The sequence below is a fragment of the Pristiophorus japonicus genome, chromosome 10 (genome assembly GCF_044704955.1).
Source record: "Pristiophorus japonicus isolate sPriJap1 chromosome 10, sPriJap1.hap1, whole genome shotgun sequence".
NCBI lineage: Eukaryota > Metazoa > Chordata > Chondrichthyes > Pristiophoridae > Pristiophorus > Pristiophorus japonicus.
In genome coordinates this window covers 174,975,021-174,989,188 of record NC_091986.1, presented here as the reverse complement: position 1 = coordinate 174,989,188, position 14,168 = coordinate 174,975,021, and the positions used below count along the sequence as shown (strand labels likewise).

The 14,168-nt window shown below is 44.5% G+C and overlaps 1 protein-coding gene across 2 annotated transcripts in view; it reads left to right on the top strand.

The window, feature by feature from the left end:
- The window catches only part of trmt9b (tRNA methyltransferase 9B), a 90,450-nt gene extending 85,276 nt beyond the window's left edge, over nt 1-5,174 (top strand). For both annotated transcript variants that reach the window (XM_070891559.1, XM_070891558.1), the window contains one exon: nt 3,820-5,174. In XM_070891559.1, coding sequence (XP_070747660.1) covers nt 3,820-4,892 — 1,073 coding nt within the window. In that variant the 3' untranslated portion in view covers nt 4,893-5,174. The remainder of the gene's footprint in view (nt 1-3,819) is intronic.
- The last annotated feature ends 8,994 nt before the right edge of the window (nt 5,175-14,168 follow it).

The following is a 14,168-nucleotide window of genomic DNA, read 5'->3' as shown; positions in this document are numbered from 1 at the left end:
TTGAAAAATCTCTTCAGGTAAGAAGGCACTCTTGAAGGCACTCAAGAATGACTCGTGTGTTATTCCCGGTACCAGGGGTGCTTAAAAGAGGCTGCCAACTTGAAAACCACAACATAGAAACATAGAAAATAGGTGCAGGAGCAGGCCATTCAGCCCTTCCAGCCTGCACCGCCATTCAATGAGTTCATGGCTGAACATGAAACTTCAGTACCCCCTTCCTGCTTTCTCGCCATACCCCTTGATCCCCCGAGCAGTAAGGACTTCATCTAACTCCCTTTTGAATATATTTAGTGAATTGGCCTCAACTACTTTCTGTGGTAGAGAATTCCACAGGTTCACCACTCTCTGGGCGAAGAAGTTTCTCCTCATCTCGGTCCTAAATGGCTTACCCCTTATCCTTAGACTGTGACTCCTGGACTTCCCCAACATTGGGAACATTCTTCCTGCATCCAACCTGTCCAAACCCGTCAGAATTTTAAACGTTTCTATGAGGACCCCTCTCATTCTTCTGAACTCCAGTGAATACAAGCCCAGTTGATCCAGTCTTTCTTGATAGGTCAGTCCCACCATCCCGGGAATCAGTCCGGTGAATCTTCGCTGCACTCCCTCAATAGCAAGAATGTCCTTCCTCAAGTTAGGAGACCAAAACTGTACACAATACTCCAGGTGTGGCCTCACCAAGGCCCTGTACAACTGTAGCAACACCTCCCTGCCCCTGTACTCAAATCCCCTCGCTATGAAGGCCAACATGCCATTTGCTTTCTTAACCGCCTGCTGTACCTGCATGCCAACCTTCAATGACTGATGTACCATGACACCCAGGTCTCGTTGCACCTTCCCTTTTCCTAATCTGTCACCATTCAGATAATAGTCTGTCTCTCTGTTTTTACCACCAAAGTGGATAACCTCACATTTATCCACATTATACTTCATCTGCCATGCATTTGCCCACTCACCTAACCTATCCAAGTCACTCTGCAGCCTCAGAGCATCCTCCTCGCAGCTCACACTGCCACCCAACTTAGTGTCATCCGCAAATTTGGAGATACTACATTTAATCCCCTCGTCTAAATCATTAATGTACAATGTAAACAGCTGGGGCCCCAGCACAGAACCTTGCGGTACCCCACTACATTCTGCCTGCCATTTACTCCTACTCTTTGCTTCCTGTCTGCCAACCAGTTCTCAATCCACGTCAGCACACTACCCCCAATCCCATGTGCTTTAATTTTGAACATTAATCTCCTGTGTGGGACCTTGTCGAAAGCCTTCTGAAAGTCCAAATATACCACATCAACTGGTTCTCCTTTGTCCACTTTACTGGAAACATCCTCAAAAAATTCCAGAAGATTTGTCAAGCATGATCTCCCTTTCACAACTCCATGCTGACTTGGACCTATCATGTCACCATTTTCCAAATGCGCTGCTATGACATCCTTAATAATTGATTCCATCATTTTACCCACTACTGAGGTCAGGCTGACCGGTCTATAAAACATGAAATATTAAAAACATTTTTTTGCTTTACTTCTGAGCTATTCCTAAAAGGTATTTTGTTCTAAATAATCTTCAAAAGCTAGAATGGTTTCACAACCGTGCACTGCATCTCTCTTTCTCAGACACACAGCCTCCCACTGCAACACCAGGAACCTCCTGGATAAATACCAATGGGCTTGCAAGCTCATACAGGTTTTGATAATTTGTCTTTTTGGTGCATTGAGCACCTCACCTTTTGGGTGCCAGATTCCATAACACTCATGTCAATCATTCAATTGCTGATTCAGAAATATTTCATAACCACCCAGACTGTGAAGCAGCACTACTAATTTTCTGCATGTGGCTGAGACCAGTAGAACTTGTTTCACAAATGGATTTACAACATTCATTTTTTTTTAATCTATTATTTTCTAATGTGTATTTATGGATCTCCTTATGGCATGTTACACTTCAGTGCCAAAGCTCAACAATTGGTGGCTGTGCCTTCTGTTGTCTGGGCCCCAAGCTCGGGAACTCCCTGCCTAAACCTCTCTGCCTCTCTAAGAACACAAGAATATAAGGAATAGACCATTTGGCCCCTCGGGCCTGCTCCGCCATTTAATAAGATCATGGCTGATCAGATCATGGACTCAGCTCCACTTCCCTGCCCGCTCCCCATAACCCTTTATTCCCTTATCGTTCAAAAATCTGTCTCTTTCCACCTTAAATATATTCAATGATCCAGCCTCCACAGCCCTCTGGGGCAGAGAATTCCATAGATTTACAACCCTCTGAGAGATAAATTGCTCCTTATCTCAGTTTTAAATGGGCGGCCCCTTATTCCGAGACTATGCCCCCTAGTTCTAGTTTCCCCTATGAGTGGAAACATCCTCTCTGCATCCACCTTGTCGAGACCTCTCATTATCTTTTGTTTCGATAAGACCACCTCTCACCCTTTTGAACTCCAATGAGTACAGGCCCAACCTACTCAACCTATCATCTTAAGTCAACCCCCTCATCTCCGGAATCAACCTAGTGAACCTTCTCTTCACAGCCTCCAATGCAAGAATACCCTTACATACGGAGACCAAAACTGTGCGTGTGGTCTCACCAATACCCTGTGCAGTTGTAGCAGGATTTCTTTGCTTTTATACTCCACCCCCCTTGCAATAAAGGCCAACATTCCATTTGCCTTCCTGATTACTTGCTGTACCTGCATACTAACTTTTTGTGTTTCATGCATAAGGACCCCCCAGATCCCTCTCTACTGCAGCACTTTGCAATTTTTTTCGATTTAAATTATAATTTACTTTTCTATTTTTTCTGCCAAAGTCAATAACCTCACATTTTCCCACATTATACTCCATCTGTCAAATTTTTGCCCACTCACTTAGCCTATCTATATCCCTTTACAGATTTTTTCACAACTGTTTTTCTGCTTCCCCACTTTAATTCTTTGTGTCCCTCCAATTCTTGCTTTTTTTTTCTCACTCTATGGCTGTCACATTTTTCATTGTGGTGTCTTATCTCTCTCACACTCGCTCTCCCCTTCTTCCTATCACCCTTCTCTTGTATCCAAATGTTTCTGTATGGCTCTTGCACATATTCATTTACAGATGTACTAAATCTCTATATCTTAGCCTTTGTTAAAGTCCAAGGAACACAGCAAAATGGCAGGGCCTAATCTGAGAGAATGGGTGGCGGGCTGTACGGGGGCTGGGGTCTGGCAGTATTTGTGGTGGGGCACAAGAAAAAAGCAGCAATGAAGGGCTGTGCATGTACAAAATACCTAAGAGGCTTTGAGGGGCAAGAAACTTACCAATAAAAATCAGGAATGTGGGCACAGAAGAGTAGACTGGAGTAACTTCAGGAAGGGAACCAATCCAGGCCTCGGCTCATGAGAGGAAAAAGCCAGTAGGGAGAAAAGTTGTGAAATAAATTTATAACAGTCCACGGGTAAGTTTAAGTAATTTTAGTTACATTTGCTGATTGAGTTGTTTACATCTTTCTTATGTTATTGTAGTGGGTTTTGTGTGCAACCAAGTTAGCCACTTAGAATGCTTGTAAAAAAACTTTTGATTTGGTAAGGTTTGTGTTCATTGCTTATTCATTATTGACAATGGGAAAAAGTTTTGCGCATCAGCATGGTGAACATGACAGGTTCTGGTTATTTAAGCCAAACATGACTTTGGAAGTGTGGCAACTTACATATACTTTGATGTCCTGCAGATTTTATGGTAGATCCAAGATTTTAAAATAAATAAACAATGTATATATATTTAAATACTGTTGTTGTCTAACATAGAATAGAAAAGTATTTAAAATGTTATCTTTTTGTTCTAGTGATACACCATTTTTCTACAAAAGAACGCCGGATTCAAGCAATAAAGGAAATGGCAAGGATTTTGCGAGTAAGAGGGAAAATTATGATCTATGTGTGGGCAATGGAACAAAAGAGACGCAAGTTTGAAAAGCAAGATATTTTTATTCCATGGAACCCGACACCTCCACCCCCAAAATTATCAGAGACCAAGATACTAAATGGAGAAGGGAGATCATTCCAGCACAATAATGATATTTTTCATAAAGACAAACCTTTTAATTCAAATAAACTGCCAAATCATGAACACAATACGAATGAAAAACACATAAAAACCAACCGAGCATCCTCTTTGGGGATGGAGAACACATTAGTGGTTGAAAAATCTTTAAAGTTATGGCTTTTTTCTCAATCGCTGGATTCTGCACTGCAATTTAGCAGCAATAATAGAACAAAGACCCCCAAGGAACTGTGGATGTTTCAGGATTATGCTACTTCATTTAAAACAAATAGTATGAGAAAGTCCTTTGAACAAAGCAAAAATGACCACGTGACCGGATTTGCTTCCAAGGTGTTTTCATACGGGCAAAGTTCTGAAGGTGATTTTGATGATCTTTCCAAATCACGATCACCTGGAAATTACAACAATTCAGAGTCACACACACAACTCTTTGAATATCCATGCACAGGATCATTTGAAATCCAAGAGTCTCCTGGCATATTTCGAAGCTGCACTGAAGTTTCCTTACCTGATCTTGCTTCGCAGGTTGTGTTCCAAAATGAGCTCCACAACTGCCCCAGAGAAATTAAATCAGTAACCAGCCCTACCTATGAGAACAATATCCACAGTGTTCATCCACAAATACAGAGACATTTCACTACTGACTCAAGTGACTGGCCTTTGGAGACTCAGGTATTGGCAAAGGACAAAAAGGATCCAATTAATTACAACAGTACCTGCCTCAGATACTATCATGTTTTCAAACAAGGGGAGCTTATTGAGCTCATAGAAAAATACACTGAGGATCTGCAAGTGATTCAGACATACTATGATCATGCTAACTGGTGTGTTGTTGCAGAAAAATTAAGAGTTTGACAAACTTGAGATTGCATCACATTACAACTAAGTAAGGAATAGTAATTAGTATTAATCATTTTTGCATCTTTTAAGAGTATTTATGCATATTGTTTGTATGTGATTGTATTTAATTTGTGTGCCTTTAACATTTCAGATAGTGAGAATACTTGAACAATATTTTGTAACATGCACTGCCAAATGTTACTACTGCAATGGATAAAATGTTGCCCTCTTTAATTTCATTGCTTTCATGTGCTCTAGCAGAACTATGCTAACTTATTTGCTGTAATAAAGTGTACAATTAACCAGTAAAGATTGTGTTTTTACATTTATTATGGGAGCTGCATGCCATAAATGCCCTCGGATTAAGATCTTTTCAGCTGGAATATTTTCCAGTCTGGTCACAAGAACAGTTTCTAGTCTGATGTTGCCATGCCTACCAAAGTTCTGACTAAGCCCTACCTGACAGCCCTGCCACTTAAAGCAGCTGTTAAATTTATAAGATTCATTTAATATTTAAGTTGTAATTCTTGGAAAGTATTGCTCAAACCTAAGGGTTGTGACCTCTGTCTTACACTTCCCTACTTTTGTTCCTGTCACTGCTCCCAATTGATGTCCACTTTGGGCCATTTTTTGAATCTAGATCTATGCTTTGTGTACTTTAGGCTCACGAAGGGGGATAGTTGCCATTAATCACATAATAAAATCGGTTCGTAACTGAAATGTTCATCATTTTCCATTTTTAAAAAAGAAAAAAAATTATTCATCCTTGGGTGGCAAGACCTGCATTTATTGCCGATCCCTAGTTACCCTGAGAAGGTGATGGTGGGCTGCCTTTTTGAACCACTTGTAGCAGCTTGATGCAATTGTGTGGCTTGCTAGGATACTTCAGAGGGCAGTTAAGAATCAACCACGTTAGTGTGGGATTGAAGTCACATATAGGCCAGACTGGATAAGGATGGTACGTTAAGGGATATAATCACTTTTATTGATGTCAGTTTTTTATTTATAAATTGTTTTTTCGTAACTGAATTCAAATTCTCAAACTGCCATGGTGGGATTTGAACTCGTATCCTCTGGATTATTAGTCCAGGCCCCGGCATTATTAGTACAGCTACATAACCACTACACTACTGTACTCGTAGTACCCATAGTTAATGAGTACTATGTTCCAAATCAAAATATTCCATTTGTAACACCATTTCCATAACTGGCCCTGGGAATCACTGCACAGCCAATTCTGCACATCTGTGTGCTTGTGTCATGACCTGAAATAATCTCATAGTTCAAGCATGCAAAACAAAGGACCAGCTCCACATAGTAAATGCCTACTACTGAGACACCTTTCGCTCTGGCTTTTGGTGCAGTACTCTTTTAACCACATTCCTTTGAATCAGGCAATGGTGGGATACTTATTCCTGTATAAAAAAAGTAACAAGGTAACCATTAAAGGAAGTCCAAAGTGGTCCAATACAAAACAGTAAACACCTAATTATGCAATAACCACGGTAGCTGTGGAATTTAAATTCAGTTAATGAAATAAAGCTGGAATAAAATGCTGGTGTCAGTAATGGTGACCATGTGCGAGACTTTGCACTTTACGCCGCCACCGTTCGTATCTCGCCGTTAATTGGGCGGTTTGAAGAAATGGATTCATCCATGTCGCCGGATTACTGCCAAGATGTGTAATGCCTTAATTTTTATCGTAATTGATCCTGGTGCTGGCGGTGGCGGCAGTGTGCGGCAGCGGGCGTTTGTAGTCCTCGTGTAAGGCTGACTTGATCCAGCCCGGCCTTACAGTGCATGCGCAATTTTTTTTTTCCTTTTTGTGCACATGCACGATTTCCGCACCCCCGCGATTTTGTTTGTGCGTGCGCAATGGTATTTTTACCCCCGCGATAAATCCTTAGGGCCTGATAGTCTGCATCCCAGAGCACTTAAGGAAGTGGCCCTAGAAATAGTGGCTGCATTGGTGGTCATTTTCCAACATTCTATAAATTCTGGATCAATTCCTATGGATTGGAGGGTAGCTCATGTAACCCCACTTTTTAAAAAAAGGAGGGAAAGAGAAAACAGGGAATTATAGACCAGTTAGCCTGACATTGGTAGAGGGGAAAATGTTGGAATCAATCATTAAAGATGTAATAGCAGGGCATTTGGAAAGCAGTGACGGGATCGGTCCAAGTCAGCATGGATTTATGAAAGGGAAATCATGCTTGACAAATCTTCTAGAATTATTTGAGGATGTAACTAGTAGAGTGGACAAGGGAGAACCAGTGGATGTGGTGTATTTGGACTTTCAAAAGGCTTTTGACAAGGTCCCACACAAGAGATTAGTGTGCAAAATTAAAGCACATGGTATTGAGGGTAATGTATAGACGTGGATAGAGAACTGGTTGGCAGACAGGAAGCAAAGAGTAGGAATAAATGGGTCCTTTTAAGAATGGCAGTCAGTGACAAGTGGGGTACCGCAAGGTTCAGTGCTGGGACCCCAGTTATTTACAATATATATTAATGATTTAGACAAAGGAATTGAATGTAATATCTCCAAGCTTGCAGATGACACTAAGCTGGGTGGCAGTGTGAGCTGTGAGGAGGATGCTAAAGGCTATAGGGTGACTTGGACAGGTTAGGTGAGTGGGCAAATGCATGGCAGATGTAGTATAATGTAGATAAATGTGAGGTTATCCACTTTGGTCGCAAAAACAAGGCGGCAGAATACTATCTGAATGGTGATCGATTATGAAAAGGGGAGGTGCAACGAGACCTGGGTGTCATGGTACATCACTCATTGAAAGTTGGCATGCAGGTACAGCAGGTGGTGAAGAAGGCAAATGGCATGTTGGCCTTCATAGTGAGGGGAATTGAGTATAGGAGCAGGGAGGTCTTACTGTAGTTGTGCAGTGCCTTGGTGAGGCCACACCTGGAATATTGTGTACAGTTTTGGTCTCCTAATCTGAAGGACATTCTTGCTATTGAGGGAGTGCAGCAAAGGTTCACCAGATTGATTCCTGGGATGGCAGGACTGACATATGAAGAAAGACTGGATCGACTAGGGTTATATTCACTGGAATTTAGAAGAATGAGAGGGGATCTCGTAGAAACATATAAAGTTCTGGCGGGATTGAACAGGTTAGATGCAGGAAGAATGTTCCCGATGTTGGGGAAGTTCAGAACCAGGGGTCACAGACTAAGGATAATGGGTAAGCCATCTCGGACCGAGATGAGGAAAAATTTCTTCACTCAGAGAATTGTGAACCTGTGGAATTCTCTACCACATAAAGTTGTTGAGGCCAGTTCGTTAGATATATTCAAAAAAGAGTTACATGTGGCCCTTATGGCTAAAGGGATCAAGGGGTATGGAGAGAAAGCAGGAATGGGGTACTGAAGTTGCATGATCAGCCATGATCATATTGAATGGTGGTGCAGGCTCGAAGGGCCGAATGGCCTACTCCTGCACCTATTTTCTATGTTTCTATGAAAAGGGCAAAACGATTCTCAATGTAAGTCCAAGCTGCGCTAGTCCACGAGAAGGAAGCACGCTGGGACCGATTGACCCAGTGGTCGTGGCAGGCCCAGCCCGCAAGTATGTCAGAGAATATGGGCAGAAATTGCCGACGCGGTGTCCTCGGTCGCCCAGATCCGTCGGGTGCCAGTCCAGTGCAGAAAGCGCTGGAACAACATTGCTTCAGTCGCAAGAGTAAGTAAAAACAAATTTAATCATGCAATGATTCATTAGTTAAAATGTAAAAGTGCCATACTGTGCATTTCTTTGGAGTTACTATAAACGATGCTATTATATTGTTTTGCTGTAATTAATAAGATGTGTTCATCATCCATAACTTGGAAGATGACGGTGCATTAATGGGACAGTGTTGAAAAGCATTGGGTGTGCTTACTAGTACTTGTGCTATTATATTAAACCATGATTTTGTCATATTTTCAGAAAAAATCACTATCAACTGAGGCGAATGTCGCTGCACCGGGGGAGGGCCAGCAGAGCTACAGGAGCTGAGCGACCTGGAGGAGTGGGCCGCAGCCCTCACTGGGACACATGATCACTCGGCCACTCGTGTTGGTGCTGATCCGATGCTGGCGTTACGTGAGTAACGCGTGATCCCCGGGATGTGCATAATGCATAAATTATACTGTACTGTCCATTATGAAATAGTGCATGGCATTCTCATAATATCACAAAATTCTGTACTTGTTCTTTGCATGTAGTGTATTTCAGTGAAATATAATGCAGTAATGTTGCGTCTCCTCATATTGATGAACAATGTAAGCTATAAAATGTAACCTTCATCCTCCCTCCCTCCTTTGGGCACCCCCCCACCCCTGGTTCCCTCCCTTCCTCGCCCTTCTGCTTACCTATTCTGTCTTGTTTTATAGCTGAAGAGGAGCACGTAGTGTTTACAGAGGAGCAGGAGGATGAACTTGATCAGGTGCAGCTAATGCTCGACCTGCCACAGGAAGTCGAACTTGAGGAGGTGTTGCATGGAAGGGTCCCTCATGCCTGTGACCACCTCTTCCTCAGCCAAATCCATTCTTCATGGATTCGGCTCTGAGGAAGTGGCCGGACCAAGCGTTGTGCTGCAATGCACACCGAATGTCTTGGTCCCCGTGCCTAATCCGAGGGGGCTGCTTCAGAATGAGATCCGTGCTGCAAGATGGGCAGACGCAGAGATGGACATGGTTGTGCTGACTAGGGCGAGCTTCGACATAGGTTGACAGCTCCTCGAGGCAATTGGTGCACTCGCACAAGTGATCACGGCGCAATCAGCGTGTCATTCGGAGGAGGCGGCGGTGCGGATTCCATGGACACCTTGCGGCGGCCAATGGAATCGGGGAACGACACTGAACCCCAAGGTGTCATACCAATCATGCCTATAGCACGTGGGAGTCAGGAGAATGCAGATCTTTCTGATTCCGAGGACTGGTCGTTAGACCCTCCCACCTCTCCACATTCCCCACACTTGGCGCTGCCACTGTCACCCCACCTTCTGCGGCTGTGCTCGGGGCGCACTGCTGCACAACGCCCTGGCATTGATTCAGACAGGGGCAGGGGTAGGCGTCTTCCACATAAACATTTAGGTGTCAGGTGGGTGGGGGAGGTGGGTGGGGGTGGGGTGGAGGGGGGCACAGGGGCGGGGGGTGTGGGGTGGAAGGGGGGGCGGGAGGAAAGGCAGTGGTCGCAAATAAAATAAAATAAATTCCTGTTTTGGTCATTGATTGTGTGGATGGGGGTGGGTGGGATTGTGGGCGTTGTTGTTCATTGTTAATATAAAAATGTATTCTGTTTTGTTAACTGTTAGGTGGGTGGTTGTTCATTGATTATGAAAATTGTTTACTGTTTGTGGTGTTGTGTGTTTAAAGTGCATTATTTACTTATTTCAATCTTGTTAATTTTTTTAATTTTAAGTATTTCGAAAGTAAACTTAAAAATTATTTATTAATTTACTTTACACTCAACCTTTTTCAAAATTGATATAACTTTTATTGAACTTAACATTTTTTGTGCTGTGTCTCACTCGCTTTTGCTAAATGAGGGATCAACAAGCAATACAATCAATGCAAGGGTTACAAACCATGGACATTTTAACTGAACTCGCAACCATTCAAACAAAGCGTTCATTTATGAGCTGCTGAAGTAACAGTTTTGTTGCTGAGTAACTGCCACAGGTCTTCACTAGCGATGGCTGATATCATGGTTTCATCTCCAGACTTCTCCTCGATCTCTTCCTCTTCCACTTCTCTAACTGGCTTGTCCACTATGTCCTGAGGTGGACTGCAGTCCCCTGTGGAATTTCCTGCCCCTTTCTGGTTGCCAATTTGTGCAACATGCAACACACTACAATCAACTCCGTGACCTGCTCAGGGTGATATTGTAAGTTGTCTCCAGAGTGGTCCAAGCATCTGAAGCGCTGCTTCAGCGCTCCAATTATCTTTTCAATTATATTGTGTGTGGCAATGTGGCTGTAATTGTAGCGATGCACGGTTCCTGTCTGGGGCTTACGGAGGGGGATCAAGAGCCAGGTGGCAAGGTGTATCCTTTATCACCAAGCATACAGCATTGACCTTCTGGCTGACTTTTAAATAGGTCGGCGACAGTGCTCTCACGCAAGATGTGCGCATCATGAATGCTCCCTGGAAGATCGCCATTTACTGCCATGATTATTTGATCGTGGTTGACAACGAGCTGCACGTTCAGGGAGTGGAATCCCTTTCGGTTATGAAACATCTCTGCATCCTCTAAGGGTGCTTGCAGGACGATGCGTGTACAGTCTCTGGCACCCTGTACCTTAGGGAAGTTTGCTATTCTCGAGAATCCCACAGCTCTTTCACTCTGTGCCTCCCTGGTCATTGCGAAGTTTATAAAGTCAAACCTTCATGCGTAAAGCGCTTCTGTCGCCTGCAGAATGCAGCGATGTGTGGCGTGTGAGAGATGCAGCAAATGTCGCCAGCTGATGCCTGAAAGGAGCCCGATGCATAGAATGAAAGTGCCGCAGTTACCTTAACCTCAACGGGCAGAGCGGTCCTGATGGTACTGGTAGGCTGCAGGTCTCCCTTAATGAGCTGGTATATCTCATTGACGACCTACTTTCAGAAGGGCAGCCTTCTAACGCACATGTTCTCGGAAAAATCCAGGTATGATCGCTTAGCCCTGTAGATGCATTGTGGGTAAGGTCTCTTCCTCCTCCGTAGTCTGCCACCTCTTTGAGCCCAAGTTTTGGATCCCCGGTAGAATGGCGCACCTCGGAAAGGCCCGCCTAATTTCTAGAACTGAAAAAGCACCAAATACTTACCTCGCGATTCTCCGATATCTGTAGGCCCGTTTGCAGCTCAGCGTGGCGCAGCAGAAGCTGCTGGGAGCGGAGCAAACGCGTTCTGACCAAGCACTGCCAGCAGGGGGGCGGGGCTAGGGCCCAGTGTCAATTTGGGTGCCGGCAGCATTGCGCATGCGCGTTGGAGCGTACGCGCATGCGCAATGACACACAAACATTGGCAATCGGCCATCTTTAAAGGGACATGCAGAAAAGTGATTTTTGGGTGTGTGGAACTGTGCAAAGCCTTCTGACCGATTTTTTTGTGCCTGAAGGAGTGCCGTTACCGGTACTGTGGAAGAAATCAGCTGCTGGAATCAGTGAGTGTTGTTTGTTGCTGCTAAACTTCCAGAATAAGTGTTGCATTGGTGCATGCAAAATAAGGACTGTGTGCTTTGAAAAATCAGAGTGTCAATTCAATACAGCAATGGAACAACGTCCACCAAGAATGAAGAATTTCTTGCATGAGGAAGTGGAGACACGAGTGAATGTCATAGAGTAGAGATGGCAGGAGCTGGATAACAGCAACAGAGGTCGCACAAAAGTGCCACCCAAAGAAATTAAGAAACGCTGGAACCTAATGGCAGAAGATTACTGCGCAGTGGTGCATACCAAGAGATCTGGAAGTCAGTGTAAAAGGAAATGGCACGACCTTGATCAAGTAGTTAGTGTAAGTAATATTTTCATTTTTCAATGGAAGCTAAATTGTAAATGTGACCATCTGTATATGTCCACCCTGCAGAAAGACACACTCTGTAAAAAGTTATATTTTAAACTTTGCAGAAGAAATTGGCCCACAATGAAAGGGAAAGAACTCTAACAGGAGGATGTGTGCCAAATCTGCATCCACTGACACCTTGGAACAGAGGGTCGCTGCTTTGATGAGTCGTACATGGAGAAAAGCAATCATTACAGCACAAGCTGGGCCCACATGCAAGGGTAAGTCCTGAAAATGCATCGTTGCCCTTCAAATCAACCTGCTGCCTGACCTGCTATGTGTGAGACTACACATGCCACCCATCCTGCCCCCTCCTGTGCTGCTAACCATTTGGCTGTTCTGTTATATTTTACAGAAGATGATGCCAATCCTGAAGATCCTGAACATACAGAAGAAGAACCAGATGAGAAAGATCCAGACCAAGGGTGGCTGCAGAGGTTGACTGAAATGTCATCAGGGGAGACTTTAGAACTTAATATTTATGAGCCCACGTCAACGGTTATCAGTGTTTCAAACACTTGCATTGGTTCTGGTCCGGCATTCTATGGTTTCACAGATTCCAACGTTGCGGGTCCCAGTGGTGGTGGTGGTGTAATGCAGCATTTTACACCCAGTGTCCCACCGTCCCAGCCTGCGCCTCCCACTGCAGTGGTGCCGTGAGGCAGACCCAGGCAGAGGAGAAGGAGATTGGAGACACGCTCTCCTGAGATGCAGCGTGCAACAGATGTGGCTCAGGTTGTGGCATTGGGTGTGGATAACAATCACTCGTGGGCAGCCTCAGTGCAGTGGGTGAAGAGGTAGCAGTACAGATGGGAGAGATAGAAGTAATAACACGGGAAATGAGGGAGGGAATGTCAGAGGGAGTGCAAGCGATGGCACAGGCCATCAGGGAAGGCATGCGAGTGAAGGCACAGGCCATCAGGGAGGGCCTGGGTACGGTAGCTGCTGCAATAAGGGCACACAGCCGGCCAATCAAATGACACCCTCATGAAGAAGTGAACATTCACGAAGATGTGGATGAGAGATGGTTGTCTCTTTGTCTCCCAGTAGCCAGCTCTGCCCTTCTGGCTGCTGCTGAAACATGTCAGATATAACGCTGTCGCGTAGGATGAATGCATCATGGGTGCTGCCAGGGTATCTCGCATTGACTGACATGATGCGCTGCTTGTCATCACACACGAGCTGCACATTAATGGAGTGGAAACCTTTTCTATTCCTGTACTGCTCGGAATCCTCCACAGGTGCTCGCAAGACGATATGGGTACAATCAATGCAGCCCTGTACCTTTGGGAAGCCAGCAACCTTTGAGAACCACACAGCCCTGTCTTGCAATGCTTGGCCGGTCATTGGGAACTTGATGAAGTAATTCCTCCGCACATACAGTGCAGCCATGACCTGATGAACGCAGGCCTGTATTGCACATTGAGAGATGGCGCACACATCTCCAGTTATAGCTTGAAACGATCCCGAGGCATAGCGGGAAAGTGCAGCTCTCAACAGACAAGGCAGTCGGCGTTCTGTTTCTCGGCTGTAAATCTGCTCTCAGCATGTCACAGATCTCAACGACAACTTCTCTGCAGAAATGCAGTCTTTTGACACAATCAGCCTCGCTCATGTCCAGGTACGAACGCCTGACTCGATATTGCCGACGTGGGTAAGGCCTCCTGCCCATCAGCCTATGGGCTATGACGTTCCTGGTGCGGTGAGCTCTAATCAATTCTCTCCTATGCAGCGAATTGATGGAGAACCATT